Source organism: Canis lupus, chromosome 13 (genome assembly GCF_048164855.1).
Source record: "Canis lupus baileyi chromosome 13, mCanLup2.hap1, whole genome shotgun sequence".
NCBI classification, from domain to species: domain Eukaryota; kingdom Metazoa; phylum Chordata; class Mammalia; order Carnivora; family Canidae; genus Canis; species Canis lupus.
Genome location: NC_132850.1, coordinates 15,634,716 through 15,655,433, shown reverse-complemented (window position 1 = coordinate 15,655,433; position 20,718 = coordinate 15,634,716). Strand labels below are relative to the sequence as shown.

The 20,718-nt window shown below is 38.0% G+C and overlaps 1 protein-coding gene across 16 annotated transcripts in view; it reads left to right on the top strand.

Annotated features, from left to right (window-relative positions):
* Positions 1-20,718, top strand: part of MAST2 (microtubule associated serine/threonine kinase 2) — a 208,308-nt gene that overhangs the window by 154,085 nt on the left and 33,505 nt on the right. For 12 of the 16 annotated variants that reach the window (XM_072772329.1, XM_072772328.1, XM_072772331.1 and 9 more), the window contains 3 exons: positions 14,534-14,609; positions 16,961-16,981; positions 18,655-18,733. In XM_072772329.1, coding sequence (XP_072628430.1) covers positions 14,534-14,609; positions 16,961-16,981; positions 18,655-18,733 — 176 coding nt within the window. The remainder of the gene's footprint in view (positions 1-14,533; positions 14,610-16,960; positions 16,982-18,654; positions 18,734-20,718) is intronic. The other 4 variants (XM_072772330.1, XM_072772339.1, XM_072772338.1 and 1 more) reach the window with 1 other exon arrangement.

The window sequence follows — 20,718 nt, the reverse complement described above, 5'->3', positions numbered from 1 at the left end:
TAGGCACCAAAGCTCAGAGTAGAGCTCCCTGGTTTGGTGAACACATTTATGTACTGGGAGGGCGACACACCCTGATTACACAAGGAGAGGGTACAGGAGCTCTACATTCCTTCTCTGACATTGCCTATGTGCATCCTTTATAATAAAACTGTACTAGTAAATATAACCCTTTGAGTTTTATGAATTGTTCTAGTGAATTATTGAACCTGGAGCAGGGAGCTATGGAAACCTCCAGATTTATAGTCAGTATATCCAAAGTGCAGGTGGCCTTTGTCACCTTCAAGATTTATGGCTGGGGTAGGAAGTGAGGCAGTCTCCAGGGCTTTGCTCTTAATCTGTACTATGTGTGGTTGGTGTCATAATTAAATTGTAGCACACCCAGTTAGGGTCAGTATAGTATCTTTTGAAAAGTCTGTTGGAGCCTGGCCAGTTTGAAGAAATGCTTGTTACAATCTGTTATTTTGTCAGCTTTTAGACATTATCTTTTCCCTTTAAACTATAGCATATTTTTTTTGCCAACGATTACCATCTCAGACACAGGCAACTGTTTTTGACTGTTTCCTGGCAACTACCCCATAACTTGCAAGCCACTTCCTTACTTTGATGTTGATATTAAAATGTTATTTGATATTAAGATATTAAATATGAATCAGCTCTAAAAAGTTCTAATGAACAAATGCATAAACCTTAAAAACTGATAAATTAGTAAGTACTTACTTTATTGGCATAGGAATAAAGATGTACCATACAGTGGCTTTAGTTCTGGTAGATGTCATCAAGGATTAAAAAATAGGTGAACAAAAAAAAAAAAAAAAAAAAAATAGGTGAACAGAAAAGAAACAGAGGACATACTCAGTTTGACTCAGAAAAAGGTGGAGGAAGGGGGAAAAAAAGAGAAAATAAAAAGCCTTTGATAAACTCTGGGTGAACATATTCTGACTTTATTTTGGTCTTATGGAGGCCCTAATCACCTTTCATTTGACATATTGAAGAACCTCCGAAATTCTTCTTTCTTTCTGTACTATTTCAAATTTTGAAACTGGACTTTCCCCCCTAATATATCATTTTGTTTTTGTCATTCTACTACTTAGAATTTTTGAATAGCAACATTCTCCAAAGTGGTTCTCTAAAGATGATCCATTTGGGCATGGGGGTGGGGGGGGAGATACTAAAACTTTTTACCATGAAAAATGAGAATTAAATCAGGCTTTACTAGCACTTAGGTATGGATTGACACTGATACTACCCACATGTGTCATAAACTGTACATAATATACCATGAACAGAGTTGAATTCACTTGTACACTCTCATTTTCCTTGAGCAAATTGCAACATATTGCAGCTTACAGTTGCATTTCCCACTTCACCCTCAGTTTTTGCTATTATGGAAGTCTCTTTTTTTAAAATTCTAGTATAGTTAACATACAGTTTTAAGTTAGTTTCAGGTGTACAATATGATTCAGCAATTCTGTACATTACTTAGTGCTCATCAGAATAGTGTACTCTTCATCCCCTCACCTATTTAACTCATCCTCCCGAACCCTGTCCTGGTAACCACCACCTTATTCTCTTAACAGGTGCATTTTTACAGAACCTTATAACACAGTGTGGAGGGAGCCTTTGAAATGGTTTGTATAAGAAGGAAATTTACTGTTTATCTTGTGGCACATTACTTAAAAGAATGGTCAAACTAAATGTTGCAATTTCCTTTTATAAAATGTCAAGTGTTCCAAATTTGCTGAGCTTTTCTGTGCTAGCAAGTGGTTTTCAGTAGTATGCTGCCTAGGAGTTGGGATTGGGGGTTGGGCAGCAGTGACAAATTGTCTGTTCAAAGGTGAAGGTGACATGTATCAGTGAGTGAAAAAGTAGCTGCATTTTGAAAGAAATTTGTGCCATGGAGAGAGCATTTTGAAAATGGATATTTGGAAATGTTCCCATCTGTATGTGATTTTGTTGACAAAAATAATGCCACTTATTAAAACAGATAAGTCTGCCTCTTAAAAACATTGGAAATAAAATGTTCTCATCTTCCCAATGGAAGGTTTAATAGATTTTGAACCTATTTGTTAAAATATAATAACATTAGAAATCTTTCCATTCATTTTCAAGAAAAACTGCTTGGCATCACAGAAGATAGAAATTTATCATCCTTTGGGTGAAATTGAAAAATGAGTACCATGATCTAATAAATAGAGCTAGTAAAGCACTACTTCCATTGGGAGCTACACATCTTTGTGACATTTTCATCTATAATAAAACCAAGTTATGAAATAAATTTAAAAACTAAGCTGCAAAAGACCTAAAATTTCTGAAAATATGAACCATCTTCAATCATACTACACTCAAAAATAGGAAGCAAAATAAATGGTATTGGTTTTATTTTTAATTTCTGATTGTTACTAGCATATAGAAATATAATAAATTTTTGGGTATTATTTCCCATAGCCTTGCAAAACTCATTTTTATAGCTTTATTGTAGATTCTGTCAGATTAAAAAAAAAAAAGATTCCGTCAGATTTTCTATGTAGACAATCATGTTGTCTATGAATAAATACAATTTTATTTTATTTCTTGCTTTCTGATCTGGATGGTTTTTACTTTTTAAAATTTTCTTGTTGCACTTACTAGATCTTTCAGTACAAATCTGAATACAAATGGTGAGCATAGACATTCTGGCCTTGTTTCTGATCTTAGAGCATTGTGTCTTAACTACCATGTATTGTGCTTTATATATATATCTTTTTTTTCTAATTTAAGATAGAAGCTAAGGTCATTGAATTTAGCCCTTCTTTTCTAATGTTTAGTAACATTAGAACATTCTTTTCTAGTGTTAAGTAATATAATTTTCCCACTAAGAAGTGCTTTAGTGGTTTCAGATGTTATGTTTTAATTTTTGGTTCAAAGTACTTTTCTAATTTCCTTTTTGATTAATTCTTTCAGTTATTCAGAAGTATGTTGTTTAGTTTCCACAGATTTGGAGATTTTCCAGAGATCAATCATTCTGTTACTGATTTTTATTCAATATCATATATGTCTTGAATTCTTTTAAATTTATTGGATCTTATTTTATGGCCCAGAATATGATCATTCTTAGTATATGTTCCATGTTCACTTGAAAAGAATGTATATTCTGCCTTTTTTTGTTAAGTGTTAATTAGGTCAAGTTGGTTGATAGTGTTTTTCTTTTTTTAATTTAAATTCAATTAGCCAACAAACAATACATCATTAGTTTGAGATACAGTGTTCAATAATTCATTAGTTGTGCATAACACCCAGTGCTCATCCCATCATGTGTGCTCCTTAATGCCCATCACCCAATTACGCCATCCCCCCACCACCTCCCTTTCAGCAACCCTCAGTTTGTTTCTTATAGTGAAGGGTCACTCAGTGGTTTTTCTCCCTCTCCCTCAATTTCCCATTTGGTTTTCCCTCCCTTCCCCTATGATTTTCTGTGCTGTTTCTTATATTCCACATATGAGTGAAACCATATGATAATTGTCTTTCTCTGACTTAATCCAGTCAGCCTAATACCCTCCAGTTCCATCCGCATTGATGTAAATGATAAGTATTCATCCTTTCTGATGGGTGAGCAATATTCCATTGTGTGTGTGTGTGTGTGTGTGTGTGTGTGTGTGTGTATCATATTTTCTTTATCCATTCATCTGTTGAAGGACATCTCAGCTCTTTCCATTTTTGGCTATTGTGGACATTGCTGCTACAAACACTGGGGTGCAGGTGTCCCATTGTTTCACTACATCTGTATCTTTGGAGTAAATACCCAGTAACACAAATGCTGGGTCATAAGGTAGCTCTATTTTTAACTTCTTGAGGAACCTCCACACAGTTTTCCAGAGTGGCTGTACCAGTTCACATTCCCACCAACAGTGCAAGAGGGTTCCCTTTCTCCACATCATTGCCAACATTTATTGTTTCCTGTCTGTTAATTTTAGCCATTGTTACTGGTGTAAAGTGTATCTCATTGTGGTTTTGATTTTATTTCCCTGATAATAAGTGATATATATGGAGCATTTTTTCATGTGCTTGTTGGCCATGAATGTTGGACATTGGAGAAATGTCTATTCATGTCTTCTACCCATTTCTTGACTGGATTTTTGGGGTTTTTGAGTATTGAGTTCTTTATAGATCTTGGATACTAGCCCTTTATCTGATATGCCATTTGCAAATGTCTTCTCCCATTCTGTAGATTGCCTTTTATTTTTGTTGACTGTTTGTCTTGCTGTGCAGAAGCTTTTTATCTTGATGAAGCTCCAGTAGTTCATTATTGTTTTCATTTCCCTTGCCTTTGGAGACTTGTCTAGTGAAAAGTTGTTATGGCGGAGGTCAAAAACGTTGCTGCCTGTGTTCTCCTCTAGGATTTTGATGAATTCATGTCTCACACTTAGGTATTTCATCCATTTTTAGTTTATCTTTGTGTATACTATAAGAAAATGGTCCAGTTTCATTTTTCTACATGTGGCTGTCCAATTTTCCCAACACCATTTGTTGAAGAGAATGTCCTTCTTCCATTCGATATTCTTTCCTGATTTGTCAGAGATTAATTGACCATAGAGTTGAAGGTCCATATCTGGGTGCTCTGTTCGGTTTCATTGATCTTTGTGTCTGTTTTTGTGCCAGTACCATACTGTCTTGATTACAGCTTAGTAGTATGGCCTGAAGTCTGGAATTGTGATGCCTTTAGGTTTGGTTTTCTTTTTCAACGTTATTTTGGCTATTTGGAGTCATTTCTGATTCCATACAAATTTTAGAATTATTTTTTCCAGCACTGTGTTGATGGTATTTTGATAAGGATTGCATTGATTATGTACATTGCTGTGAGTAGCATAGACATTTTAAGAGTGTTCTTTCAATCCATGAGCATGGAATATTATTCCATTATTCCATTTCTTTGTGTCTTCCTCAATTTCTTATTGAGGAACACTTATAAGTGTTCTTTAGTTTTTAGACAAGATCCTTTACCTCTTCGGTTAGGTTTATTCCTAGCTATTTTATGTTTTTTGGTGCAATTCTAAATGGATCATTTCCCGGATTTCTCTTTCTTCTGCTTCATTGTTAGTGTATAGAAATGCAACTGATTCCTGTGCACTGATTTTATATCCTGCCATGTTGTTGAATTCCTGCATGAGTTCTAGCAATTTTGAGATGGAGTTTTTTTTGGGTTTTTCATATAAAGTATCATGTAATCTACAAAGAGTGAGAGTTTTACTTCTTTGCTAACTTGAATCCCTTTTATTTCTTTTTGTAGTCTGACTGCTGAAGCTAGGACTTCTAGTACTATGTTGAACAGCAATGGTGAGAGTGGACCTCCCTGTCATGTTCTTGACCTGAGGGGAAAAGCTCTGTTTTTCCTCGTTGAGAATGATATTCACTGTGGGCTTTTTGTATATGGCTTTTATGATATTGAGGTATGTCTCCTCTATCCCTTCACTGTGGAGAGTTTTAATCAAGAAAGTATGCTGTGTTTTGTTAAGTGGTTTTTCTGCATCTATTGAGAGGATTGTATGGTTCTTGTCCTTTCTTTTATTAATGTGATGTATCATGTTGATTGACTTGTGAATATTGACCTACCCCTGCAGCCCAGAAACAAATCACACTTGGTTGTGGTGAGTAATCCTGTTAATGTACTATTGGATCCTATTGGCTAGTATCTTGGTAAGAATCTTTACATCCATGTTCACCAGGGATATTGGTCTGTAATTCTCCCTTTTGGTGAGATCTTTGTCTGGTTTTGGGATCAAGGTAATGCTGGCTTCATGGAATGAATTTGGAAGTTTTCCTTCCATTTCTATTTTTTTGAAATAGCTTCAGAAGAATACATATTAATTCTTCCTTTAAAATGTTCAATAAAATTCCTCTGGGAAGCCATCAGCTCTGGACTCTTTTGTTGGAGGTTTTTGTTTTTTTTTACTACTTCAATTTCCTTGGTTATAGGTCTGTTCAAGTTTTCTATTTTTTCCTGTTTCAGTTTTGGTAGTTTATGTTTCTAGAAATGCATCTGTTTCTTCCAGATTGCCTAATTTGTTGGCATATAATTACTCATTATATGTTCTTAAAATGTTTATATTTCCTCGATATTGGTTGTGATCTCTCCTCTTTCATTCATGACTGGATTTATTTGGGTTATTTCTCTTTTCTTTTTGATAAATCCAGCTAGGGGTTTATTGATATCATTAATTCAGAGAACCAGCTCCTAGTTTTATTGATCTGTTCTACTGTTCTTTTGGTTTCTATTTCATTGATTTCTGCTCTAATATTTATTATTTCTCTTCTGCTGGATTTAGGCCTTATTTGCTGTTCTTTTTCCAGCTCCTTTAGGTATAAGGTTAGCTTGTGTATTTGAGACTTTTCTAATTCCTTGAGAAAGGCTTGTATTGCTATTTACTTTCCTCTTAGAACTGCCTTTGCTGCATCCCAAAGGTTTTGAACAGTTGTTTTCATTTTCATTTGTTTCCATGCATTTTTAAAAATTCTTCAATTTCCTGGTTGACCCATTCATTCTTTCGTGGGATGCTCTTTAACCTCGAAATATTTGAATTCCTTCCAAGTTTCCTCATGTGATTGGGTTCAAGTTGCAAAGCATTGTGTTCTGAAAATATGCATGGTATAACCTCAGTATCTTTATACTGGTTGAGACCTGATTTGTGATCCACTATGTGATCTATTCTGAAGAATGTTCCATGGCACCTGAGGAGAGTGTGTATTCTGCTTTAGGGTGAAATGTTCTAAACATATCTGTGAAGTCCATTGGGTCCAGAGTGTCATTCAAAGCCCTTGTTTCCTTGTTGATCTTCTTAGATGATGTGTCCATTGCTGTGAGTGGGGTGTTAAAGTCCCCTACTATTATTGTATTATTATCAATGTGTTTCTTTAATTTTTGTATTAATTGGTTTGTATATTGGCTGCTCCCAAGTTAGGTACTTAAAGATTTAAAGAATTAAAGAAAGAACCAGAAGTAATACTGTCTACTATAGATTGAATGAAATTGGATATAAGTAAAATGTCAGAGCTAGAATTCAGAATGATTATAAAGTTACTAGCTAGGCTTGAAAAAAGCATAAAAGACACTAGTGAATCTCTTAGTGCAGAAATAAAATCTAAGCAGGCCGAAATTAAAACTGCTGTAACTGAGATGCAGTCTAAAATGGATGATCTAACAGCTAGGGTAAATGAGGCAGAAGAGAGAATCAATGACATAGAAGACAAAATGATGGAAAGGAAGAAATCTGAGGAAAAGAGAAAAACAACTAATGGACCATGAGGAGAGGCTTCAAGAAATCAGTGATACTATAAAGTGAAACAATATTAGAATTATTGGGGTGCAGAGGAAGAAGAAAGAGAGAGAAGGACAAAAGGTATATTTGAGCAAATCATAGCTGAGAACTTCCCTAATCTGAGGAAGAAAGCAGGCATTCAAGTCCAGGAGGCGCAGAGTACCCCTCCTCAAAATCAATAAAAAAAGATCAGTACCCTGACTTATAATAGTGAGACTTGCAAATTTCAGAGATAGAAAATCCTGAAAACAGCTTGAAATAAGAGGTCCTTAATGTACAAGGTAGGAACATTAGATTGGCAGCAGACCTATCCATAGAAACCTGGCAGGCCAGAAAGGGCTAGCATGATATATTCAGGCTACTAAATGAAACATGCAGCCAAGAATACTTTATCTAGCAAGGCTGTCATTGAGAATGGAAGGAGAGATAAAGAACTTCCAGGAGAAACAGAAAGTAAAAGAATTTGTGATGACTAAAGTAGCCCTGCAAGAAATATTAAAGGGGATCCTGCAAGCAAAGAGAGAGCCCAAAAGTAGTTAGACAAGAAAGAAACAGAGACAATCTACAGGAACATCAAATTCACAGATAATACAGTGGCACTAAATTCATATCTCTCCGTAGTTACTCTGAATGTGAAAGGGCTAAATGTTGCAATCAAAAGACACAGGGTATCAGATTGGATGAAAAAGCAAGACCCATTCATATGCTGTCTACAAGAGATTCATTTTAGACCCAAAGACACCTCCAGATAATACTTTTCTTTGACTTAGTAATATACATTTGTTGCCTCTATGTCTTTTCATGGCTTGATAGCTCATTTCTTTGTAGTGCTGAATAATATGATATTGTCTGGATATATCATGGTTTATCCATCTATCTATTGAAGGACATCTTGGTTGCTTCCAAATTTTGGCAATTAGAATAAAGTTGTAAACATCCATGTGCAAATTTTTGTGTGAGGATAAGTTTTCAATTCAATTGAATTGTGATTCAATTGAATTCCTAAGTGATTACTTAGGAATGTAGTTGCTAAATTGAACAATAAAACTATGTTCAGCATTGTGAGAAACTGCCAGACTGTCTACCAAAATGGCTGTGCTTTTTTGCATTCTAACCAACGAGTAACATTTCCTGTTGTTCCACATCCTTACCAACATTAAATATTGTAGCCATTCGAATAGGTGTGTATGAGTATCCCATGTAGTTTGAATTTGTAATTCCCTATGACACATGACTTTTTATATTTACTTGCCATCTGTCTATCTTCTTTGGTCAGGTGTCTGTTCAGATCTTTTTCCTCCTTTTTAAATTGGGTTGTTTTCATCAGAGAGGGAGACAAACCATAAGAGACTCTTAATCATAGGAAACAAACTAAGGGTTGCTGGAGGGGGAGGGGGTGAGGAGGTTAACTGGGTGATGGACTTAAGAAGGGTACATGATGTAATGAGCACTGGGTATTATAAGACTGATGAATCACTGACCTTTACCTCTGAAACTAACCATACATTATATGTTAATTTAATTTAAATAAAAAATAAAAATAATAAATTGGGTTGTTTTTGAGGAAACTTCATACTGTTTACAGTGGCTGTAACAGTTTGCATTCCCACCTACAGTGCATGAAGGTTTTTTCCCCTCCACATCCTTGCCAACACCTGTTGTTTCTTATGTTGTTAATTTTAGCTGTTCTGACTGTTATGAGGTGATATCTCATTGTGGTTTTGATTTGCATTTCTCTGCTGACTAGTGATGTTGATCTTTATAAAGAGTTTTGAAGTCAAGTAATGGTCTTTGTTCTTCAGTATCATGTTGCTTTTCTGGTTATTTTACCTTTCCATGTAAACTTTAGAATCCACTTGTCAGCATTCGCAGACTAGCTTGTTGAGATTTTGATTGAAATTGCCTTGAATCTGTAGATTAGGTTGAGAAGAATTGACATCTTAGCAATATTGATTCTTCTAATCTGTGAACATGCAGTACTTCATTTATTTAGATCTTTGATTTCTTTCATCATTATAGTTTACAGCATATAGATGGGTGTATATATTTTGTTAGATTTCATAAAAATTTATTTTTTTATGTAAAAGTTAATTGTATTTTGTATTTCTTAAAAGATTTTTAAAATTTATTTGAGAGAGAGAGAGAATGAGCACAAGCAGGGGGAGGGACAGAGGGACTAACCATGAGTAGGAAGCCTGACACAGGGCTTGATCCCAGGACCCTGATTTCATGACCTGAGCCTTAGGCAGACATTTAACAGAATGTGCCACCTAGGCACCCCTTGTGTATTATTTTTAATTTCAAGTACCAATTGTTCATTGATGGAATAAAGGAAAGCAAGTGACTTTATATTAGCCTTGTATCCTGTGACCTTGCTTATTAGTTCCAGCAGTGATTTTTTTGCTTTCTTCATTTTCTTTTTTTCTTCTTTGATTAGATTCTTCTTCAATTCTTCGATTCTTCTTCTTCAGTTCTTTAATTTCTCCATAGACAATCCTGTCATCTGCAAACAAATATAGTTTTATTTATTCCTCTCCAATATATTTGTCTTTATTTCCTTTAAAAAAATCTTATTGCTGGGCACTGGGTGGCTCAGTCAGCTAAGTGTCTGACTCCTGGTTTTGGCTCAGGTCATGCATGAGCTTGTGGTTATGAGGTCGAGTCTGGCATGGTACTCCATGCAGGCTCAAAGTCTGCTTCAGATTCTCTCTCCCTCTGCCCCTCCCCCTGCTTTTGTGCGTGCGTGTGTGTGTGTGTGTGTGTGTGTGTGCTCGCTCGCTCTTCTTCCTCCCTTCCTCCCTCCCTCAAATAAGTAAGTAAAATTTCTAAAAAATGTTTTGCACTGATGTTCAGTATGATGTTGAATAAGAGTGGTGAGAGGGGACATTTCTGCCTTGTTCCCAGTCCTAGAGGGAAAGCATCCTCTTTCTCACCGTTAGCAGTATGTCTTCTGTAGATGTTCTTGATCAAATTGAAGAAGTTCCTCTCTGTTCCTTGTTTGCTGGGAGTTTCATCAGGAATGGATTTTAGATTTTGTCAAATACCTTTTCAGAATCAATTCATGCAATTATATATGGTTTTTCCTCTTTAGTCTGTTGTGGTGGATTATATTAATTGATTTTCAAATGTTGGATTAATCTTGCATACTTGGAGTAAATACATTTGATTGTGGTCTGTAATTTTTTATACATTGTAAGATTTTATATTTCTAATGTCTTGTTGAGAATTTTTACATCTATATCTATAAGAGATACTGGTCTGTAGCTTTCTTGTCATGTTTTAATCTGGTTTTGGTATTAGGGTAATACTGGCCTTTTACAAGGAGTTTTTTTTTTAATTTTTTTTAAGATTTTATTTATTTATTCATGAGATACACAGAGAGAAGGAGAGAGAGGCAGAGACACAGGCAGAGGGAGAAGCAGGCTCCATGCAGGAGGCCCGACGTGGGGACTCCAGGATCACACCCTGGGCCGAAGGCAGGTGCTAAACCGCTGAGCCACCCAGGGATCCCCTACAAGGAGTTTAAAAAGTGTTCTTTCCACTTCTGTTGTAAGAAATTGCAGAGGTACTAGTTTTTCTTGAAGTGTTTGATAGAATTTATCAGTAAGACATCTGAGACTGATGTTTTCTTTTTCAAAGGTTATTAATATGGTTTCAGTTTCCTTAATAGGTTCTTTCTTTTTAATCCAATCTGACAATCTCTGCCTTTTATTTGGGGCTTTTAGACTATTTACATTTACTCTTGTTGATATGATTTGATTTAAATCTGTCATCGTCCTGTTTGTTTTCTAATTGTCCTGTTTTCTTCATCTTTTTCTGCTTTTTTTGGAGATTGATTGGTTTTTATTCTATTTTATATCTTTTCCTGGCTTATGAGCTATAACTGTTACCTAGTAGTTGCTTTAGTTTGTCCAATATATATCACTATTACACTCTTTACAGATAGTATAAGAATAGTACCATTCCATTTCCCTCTTTCAGCCTGGTGTTCAAACTCTTATTCTCGTGTTATAAATCCCACACCACCTTATTTTTTTTGTTCAAACATTTATTATTCTTAAAAAGATTTAAATAATAAGAAAAAAAATCTTTATGTTTCCTGTGTAGTTAACTTTTCTTTATGTAGATCCATATTTTCACCTGGTATCATTTTCTTTCTGCCTAAAGGACTTTTTTTTTTTTTTAATTGTAGCGCAGGCTGCTGTTCTTGAGGATTTTTTTTTAATCTGAGAAGATATTTCATCTTGCTTTTTAAAAGTATTTTCACTGGTACAATGACTTTTAACACTAATTACCCAGAATTAAGCCATACTTCACAGGTTTTGAACATAACCCTCTACAAAATTGTCATTACTTTATTTTATTTATTTTTATTTTTATTTTTTTATTTTTATTTTTATTTTTTTTTGTCATTACTTTAGACACCCAACTGCAAGCTTGGGGTTCCCAGGCTACCCATAATTCTGACCAAATGAATGTAAATTCAAAGGTTTCCACTACTTCTTCAGGGTCAATATTTCAGTAGAATGGCTCACAGAACTCAGAAAAGTATTATACTTACAAATAGAGTTTTATTATAGCAAAAAGAGTATAAATCAGGATCAGCCCACAGAAGAGACTAATAAGATGAGATCTGGGATGGTGCCACATATGAAGCTTTTCATGCCTTCTTCCCATGATGTCTGAATCTGTCACCCTCCCAGCACACTGATATGTAGAGTATGCAGAGTAATAGCCAGGAAGCTCACCAAAGTTTTGGTGTTTATTGGGGTTTCATTATATAGGCATGATTGATGGACTCATTGAATATGTGATTAAACTCAGTTTCTAGCCCCCCTTCCATTCCCTGAAGGTCAGACTGATATCAAATGGTTTAGAGCACCAACCCTGCCACCATATGGCTGGTCTTTCTGGACTGGCCAGCCACCATCCTGAGTCACATTTGCATAAACTATCAGGCCCCACCATGAATAACAAAGACACTCCTGTCACTTGGGAAATTCCAAAGATTTAGGCTCATTCCCAGGAACTGAGGACAAAAGCCACCAAATTCTTTTTTACACAATAGCTGGGTATAGGATTCTGGGTTAGTGGGTTTGTTTTTCTTTTCATAATTCAAAGATATCACTCTGTTGTATTCTTACATTGTTTTCAATAAGAAATATGCTAAAATCTTTATCTTTGTTCCTCTGTATATAACATGTCTTTCTTGCCCACCACCTAACTGGTTTTATTTTCTTTTTATCATGAGTTTTGAGCAATTTGATTATAATGGGCTTTGGTGTAGTTTTCTTCCTCTTGCTCATGCTGGAGATTCTTGGGTATTATTTCTTCATCTGTGTTTTCTGTATCCCTCACTCTCTTCTAAGGATTATTAGACTTCTTGAAGTCTTTAGCTTAATGATGCTCTGATGATGGTGGTGGTAAAGATGATGATGATGATGATTTGCCGTTTTTTTTTCCCCCTCTTAGTGTTATTTTTCACATATGTATGTTCTTTGAACCCCTAGCATTGCTGTTAGCACCTGGAAGATTTTTGTGTTCTACCCCAGAACCAGCACCACACCTGGTCCTTGGAAGGGCAGTAATTGTGTGTAGGATACTCACTTTCAAGAATATCTTTGAGGCTTTAGCTGAGCAGTTTGGGGAACCAACAAAGGGTATCTGGCTTTACATTCAAGAATCAAACTGAAGGTATTTGTTAATTTTTTTTTTAAAATTTTTATTTATTTATGATAGTCACAGAGAGAGAGAGAGGCAGAGACACAGGCAGAGGGAGAAGCAGGCTCCATGCACCGGGAGCCCGATGTGGGATTCGATCCCGGGTCTCCAGGATCGCGCCCTGGGCCAAAGGCAGGCGCCAAACCGCTGCGCCACCCAGGGATCCCCTATTTGTTAATTTTTGAGATGACATCATTTTTTAAAAAGGCTTTGAATAATTCTGAGGAGGCCTGATACTTATTAAATCCTGGCTAAGGAAACAATTACTGCAGATATTTTTTCTCATATCCTGATGCCTGTGCTAGCCAAGAGGTAGGAATAAATCATAAGAGATAGTCCTAGTCATAGAGCAAGGGAAACCCAGAGTTGGTACTAGATTGAGAACAGACCTACTGCATAAGGCTGTGCACCTCATTGAGGCTCCCAGTCAAGGGGATAAATGGAAGCTGAAAATGCCTCCTTATAATTAGTTTTCTCATAAAGAATACCTTTGTTTATTTATTAATTATTATTTTTTAAGGTTTTTATTTTAAGTAATCTTTATGCCCAGTGTGGGGCCAGAACCCACAACCCAAGGTTGAGAGTCCCACTCTCCACTGACTGAACCAGCCAGGTGCCCTGAGAGTGCCTTATATAACTGATAAAAAAGTGCTGTGTGGGGAAGTGAGTACAGAAGTGGGGAGGCAGACAGAGATTGGTAGCGTGGTCAGCACATCATGGAGTGTGGTACTTACTTTGAGACACATTGACAGCTTCTGCCATCAGAAGCTTCTGAATACTAACCCCCCCTGGAAGTTAGGCCAGAGAAATATGGCAGTCTTAGGTCCAAGAACTATTGTGACTAGTGCAAAGGTAAGCATGGTTTTGTTCGAACCTTCTGTGGTGCATGTTAGCAAGTTACAGGGAACATGTGAAAACTAATAAGGGAATGGAGGTAATTCCTATACCATGATGAGGTTGTGCATGCTTTGCCTACTGAGGGGCCTGGTGTTTGGTCTCTTTTAAGGAATGCTGCTATCCTAAGTCCCCACCAGAGAACTTAAGTTTCTCTTAAGCATGCATATTTCTGGGTTAGCCTTGGATGCAGTGTACAGAGATATATGTCCAAGAGGCTTTTAGACCAGGAAGGAGTCTTGTTGCCTTTCAAGAAATGTTGAAGCATCTGCATCAATAAGCATCTCATTGAATGAGTTCTTCAAGACTTTGGAAAGTTGGGTTAACTTGCTTAAGCAGATTTGAGCCTGAGGTATCCTTAGGAGGGCAGGAAATTGGCCAGTTGCTGCTATAACTAGAATGGATGTCTGAGAGATAGATGGTTACAGGCAACTTGGAAACAAGGGAGAAACCTCTGGGCTACCAAACTTTTACAAAGAGGGAATTGTTGAACTGATGGTGGGCCTGAATACATAACCACTTGAGTGCTAATTGCCAGTGCTAGGGGGAGATTTCTTCCCTGAAAGTTGCCTCAGTCCTCCTCAGAAACAGACTTCACAGAGGGTTTCTTTCCCTTTCCCCACCCACAGGTAACAGTCCTTTGGATAGCCCCCGGAATTTCTCTCCAAGTGCACCTGCTCACTTTTCCTTTGTTCCTGCCCGTAGGTAAGTTGATAGAAAACCTCCTCTATGACAAATGTGTGTAGCAGTTCTTTGAATGGGCAAGAAGTGAGTTTATTTTTATGATCACAAGTCCCTGGTTTCCTAGGGTACGTTCCAGAACATTATACTCTTGACCAAGAGCTATCCTAGCATAATCAGTGAGAAAATGGCCTCTCTTCCCAGCGGAACCCAAGGTATTAACCTTTCTCAACTAATTCTGAGCTGCTGGAGGTGGCCTCATTTGCTTCTTTCCCAGGGTAAAAAGAAACTACAGAGTCTTCACTTATCCTCTCATGAATCCGGAAAATATTTGGTGTATTTCAGGGCCATGCTTATATTCTTCCTTGCATCTCACTCCTCTGGAAGTGATATAAACTTATCCCTGGAACATTTTAGCAGTCCTGACAGCTCAGTCCATTGCCAGGGCCAATTGAGACGTTCTGAGCTAACTGAGATGAATTCATCCAAACTGCATACCAAGGCTCCACAGAAAATGATTTTACTTTTTAAAATGTTTTCTAAAATTCTTTCTTGGCAGAGTTCATGTTCTTTGACTTTATTTTTTATTCTTAAAAGTATTCTTGATTAGAGCCAGTCTTTGGCATTAAGTCCTCCAGACAAATCATGGCTCCAGATTTGGAACCTTTAGTGGACACAAAATGATCTATGCAGCTTGATGCCAGAGCAGTTTCTGTACTTAAATTCCTTTTTTAAAAGATAACAGAAAAAGAGTACATTCTTTGAAACAGCATTAACTCACTCTGCAAATGACAACCCAGAAAAAATCTACTCCCTTCCTCTTCATGATTCTATATAGCTGAAAAGGATGTGAACATGGACTGGTTGGGAGTTGTTGGATAGTTGACTTGAGTGCCCCTTGTTGTCATTCATTCAAAACAAATGTCATCTAAGTTTGTTCCATGGACAGATCTCTCCCACCCTGTGTAACTTACAGTTAGTTAACCAAGGATCCAGGTAGGACTATGCTGGATTGACATATTTGTCTTTCTAGCCTAGCTGGAAAGTCTTTCTTATCCTAGATTTCCTGTCTCATGTATGAACTGTAGCCTCATATGTCTATGCTGGGACAGCAAGGTCTGTCTGTGACCAATCTCTATAAATGGCATTGAGTCATTTCCCATTCATTCAGTAAATGTTTACTGAGCACCCAGTATGCCTTGGTACTGTGCCGGGTAACTAGTGATGTAATCGTAACAATATAGCCATAATTCTTTTAAAAAACATAGTTCCTACTTTCTTGAGACAGTAGACTTAGTAGAGTCTGTGCACCCCCTTTGTAAGGAAGGCTGTTTTCTCAGATCTTAACTTAGTTAACTCATTCTTTTATTTCTCATCTTTTATTTCTTAAGTGTCAACTTCTCAGAGAGGCCTTTCCTAACTATGTAACATAAAGGGTCCCACTCCTGATTTTCCTCAAATCATCTAGTTTTATTTTCACACTAATACTTTTCAATATCTGATATTTTCTTATTTGCTTATTTTCTATCTCCCCTCAACCAGAATAAAGGTACCTTTAATAGAGATCCCTTAATATATTGAAAGCTGTGTCTCCTGGTGTATAAAAAGCACTTACTCAGTGCTTTTTGGTTGAATGAGTGATGGGAAAGAATAATGAACAAGCAAACATTCATAGTTATAAACTGTGATAAATACCATGAAGTGAAAGAACATGATGCTGCATGAAAGCATAGGAAGGGAATGGGGCGGGAGGATCTATACAGGGTGGTCATGTAAGGCCTCTCTGAAGGAGATTGAATTTTAAGCTAAGAACTGGAGGATAAGAGTGAGCCTGCCATGTTGAAAGGGAGGACATGGGTATAGACCATTGTAGGCAGAAGGAATAGCATTTTCCTTTGGTGCTCTTTTGTCTACCTCATTATCTGGGCTTTAGGAGTAGGATCAACTAAGGAATTTTGGGACCTGGTATTACCGTGAGATTCAAACAGGCCTATCATTCAGGTGGCATGAAGTTTGAGTCATGTGCATGGAACATGGAACTCTGGGCTGTCCTCTTAAAAGGACATAGTAGATAAAGCAGCTAGGTGTTTGTAGGGGTGGGGAAGAAGACTTCAGCCCTGCCAAACAGGGTACTCAGGAATTGTTTGCTAGGTTACTGAGGTCAGGCTTGAACCTTACAGGATCATATGGGTTTGGAATATCACAAAACACAGATTTAATGAAATGCTAAGGATAGATCCATTAATCCTTCAAACTTCCACACATTCCTAAACAGAAAGTTTGTTCCTGTTGCACTTGACCAAATGCCAGGGTTTAAACAGATTAGTCTCTCTGGTTCCATTTGATTCTCACAATTATATGTCTTTTCACTGCAGCCATGGCCACAGAACAGACAGGTAATAGTGGACATGATGGGGAGAAGGGCTGGGAAACTGCTATGCATGGCCAGACAGTATGGTTTATGGTATTGTGCTTGGTGAGAACTGGTTGTAATGAGTCTTCTCTGACTGTGGGTATGAACATTTGGCTTTTTAAATCTAGCAAAGAGGCCATAAGGGAACCCCCTGCTGGAACCAAGGCTCAGAGCTCATATACTTAAAGGCAGGAATTGCTGAATGGTTCCAGGTTTCTGAGCCTAGGGACAAGTCACCCTCATTCCCACAAATTTCCTCACTCACTCAGCGAGATAACCAGACAGAGGAAATGGAGGCATTTGACAATGGTTTGGGAAACTCCTCCCTGAGTTAGACTAGTACTATCTTTGCTGAGCTCTATTTTCCCAGAATTGACTTGCTTTCTTATATAGAGCTCCCAGAACCAAACAAAAGAGGTCAGAGAGAACATCATGTTTGAGCAGCCTCCTGGACATTTCTTTGCCTCAGAGACTAGGTTCCAGCAGAACTAACTGCCTGGGTGGCATGAAGTTTAATCAGCTGCATGTGGCATGGAACCTTGGGCTGTCCTCTTGCAGAGTATATAGTAGGAAAACCTGCTTGGTATTGGTGGGGGTGGGGAGGAGTGCTTCGAAGGGGAAAGCCCTGGCAAGATTGAGTCCCCTTTCTTCTTCCTCTCCCCGCCTCTCCTCACCTCCCTTAACTGTGAGGCCTGGACTACATCACCCAAATCCCTGGGACTAGTGTTTTCTCTGAAGATTGAGGGTATTTAAATTTTAAAGGTCCTCCATTGCTAATGTTCTAAGGTTCTGTGGTCACAGCAAAGAAATTTTCTCCTATACTCCCATGCTTCACAAGAAAAAACACTTGTGTTACAGCACATCCCTTAGTCCAGGAAAGAATCATCTATCCATGTAATTTATAAAAGCTTCAAACCAGATACTTGCTTGAGCTTTCTCCTCCATAGCAAAACAAATAACTGGTTCTCTGTGATGAGAACTTTGAGATGCATCCTCTCCAGAGCAGCGGGAAACCTGCTCCAAAATGTTATATACAGCTAAGGATATACCACCTCAGTCTTTTTTCATGAGGTTAAACATTCTCAATGACTGGTTTTATGGGTCCTAATGGATCTTAGGTAACTTTTGACTGGTTGCCAATGATTGATTCACACTCCGACCCAGATGGCGGTCCACTTCTTCCTTGTCTATCCAGTGGCCTGGGAAAGACCAAAGAGCCTTTCACATGGAGCCTTCAAAAAAGGGAAAAGCTGCATTTCAGTGGCATTTCTGTGTTTGTGGTGGTGCCTTTAGCTGGAGTCCTCTGTCATTACTTCTCTAAAAGTGAATATGTTGAAAAAATAAATAAAAGCGAATATATTGAGACTATGAAGATTTTTTTTTTTTAATTTCAGAACCACAGTATTCTTATGTCGAAGTCATGGACTCCTTTTTAGTTAGAGATGTTTGTCTTTACGGTGGAAAACACATGACTATAGGCTCCATGTAGGAGAGAGATGTGAGAGCATGTACTAGACCAAGCAATACTGTCTAGAGATAAGGAAGAGCCTACCAGTGAACCAACTGCCCAAAAACAGTGCTGATGGAAAGACAGGCAGGTCCAGGGCTCAGGGTGGGGTCCTGTAGAAACTGCCTAATATTCTTAATCTTACATAGGACTGATGGACGGCGCTGGTCTTTGGCCTCTTTGCCTTCTTCAGGCTATGGAACCAACACTCCTAGCTCTACTGTCTCAGTAAGTAGCCAAATCCGTGGCTCTGCCTCCTTCACTCCGAGGAATTACTTTCCTACAGATTATTGCTGCCTATCCCTACAGTGTTGCAAAGTGGTTCTCAATTTTTCCTCCAAAGCCAAACTCAAAAAGGTTACTTGGGATGAGGCTGAGTGGGGCAGTGGTGACCCTTAACAGCTATAGCCAGATCCAAACAACTTTGGAAAGAACTAACCAGAATGTTCTCTGGGCATCAGTTTTTCTAAGTGGAATCAGAGGAGGGCTTGAGGATAGACTTTTGCTTTGCCAGACACGGGGGATCCTAAGTATGTTTCACCTATTTCCCCACTTATTTCTAGAACTGAAGCCAAGAGCAGTTGGTGTGTCCCAAAGGCCTGATGGACCCTCTTTCTCTTCTTTCACCTTTTCCTTTTAAAAAAACATGGGAAGGATGATTGTTATTTGATATTCAAGTCTGATGTGTATTAGCAAAAAACCTGGGCTTGTCTCCAAGGCCTCTAGTTATATTTTTTTAGAGACAGTTTTAGCCTAAAACACAACAGATGTCTTAATTAATGCTATGCACAATTGACCGTAAAATGAGACTCATTGAACAAGTTTTAACTGAAGCCAGGTTGACAAGGTTGGCAAACTTTTTCTGTAAAGAGCCAAATAGTAAGTACTGTAGGCTTTGCAGGCTGGGTTGGGCAGCAGGCTGAGTGGCCCATTCCCTATGTCCTCCCCCATTCTTCAGGTCTTCTCAGGGCAGCTTGTTGACATTTGTGACTCCCAAGCAGGTAGAAGGAGTATCATTTCCTCCCTTGACCTAGATATAGCTCATAAATTAATCCAAAGATCTCATTGGTCTTTTAGCAGCAGTTAAGCATCGATCTTTTCCTGATAAATACCTCTTTCCCCATAATCCTTTACCCAGACAGGTAACTTTTTACCTGGTTAAAAAAAAAAAAAAGTTTACTGGGTAATCCTTTACCCAGACAGGCAAGAGTCATGTATATGTATGTATGTGTATACATACATACATATATATGATATATATATCTGACCAATAAGTTTTTTGTTTTTTCTGACCAATAAGTTTTAATAGACTCAACCGATGGCTGCTGCTTATTTTATTGGGATACTTTAAAATACCAATTTTACTTCCTGTTAGTGGCAGTTGGGTGAAGATACTTTTTGCAGCCTCTATACAAACCATTTCCAAAAATGTGGCCAAGACAGAGCCTTGTGGAGGCCTCCCATTAACTGTTTCCGGCTTCATGTATTATAGCATTCCATGGCAGAAGCCTGTGCTGTTTGCCCCACCCCCCCAAAAAATTCTGATTTTTCACTTGGTATTGAGACTCACTTGTGGCAACAGAGTTTTCTTAGTGTGGTGCTGCAGCTTTGACTCTAAATGGATTTAGATATTTAAACCCCAGGTTCCTCATCAGCTGATGAACAGAAACTAAGCCAATGATGTTAGAGTTGCCTGCTCTCTTAGCCAGTCTTGTCAAGAAAGGAGGATATCACCGATTCTGGTGCTGTATAGGGCTGTCACAGCAGTCGCTGTGTCTGTGGGGTGCCTGCAGTGGCATGGCTCACTTCCTCAGGTGGTCTGTTGTGGTTGGCAGTGGGCTCTTGTCTGGAAACTCAGTCATTGGGCCATGTTGGATTCTTCATTGTTTTCAGGTCAGGTCTAGTCTTTGGGTTCCAGATCTAAAAGTAATTTTCTTCCTTGCTGGATTTTCTTGCCTACTCGAGTTCCTGGAGTCTGGTCACAGCCTTCATAACCTCAGCGCTGCCAGTTGTCCTGTGGGTAACAGCCGAAAGGAAGCATTAATGAGTTCTCCCAACATTTGTAGGCTGGGTACACCTGGAGCAGTTCCTAAGCCAGGAAGCATGGTTTATTAATTTCTTGCCATCCTGACTAGCCAAAAGCTTCACTGAGGGCAAAGCATCCATGCAGAAAAATCTGCTCTTTACCACCGAAAGAAGTTCCGTAGGTAGTT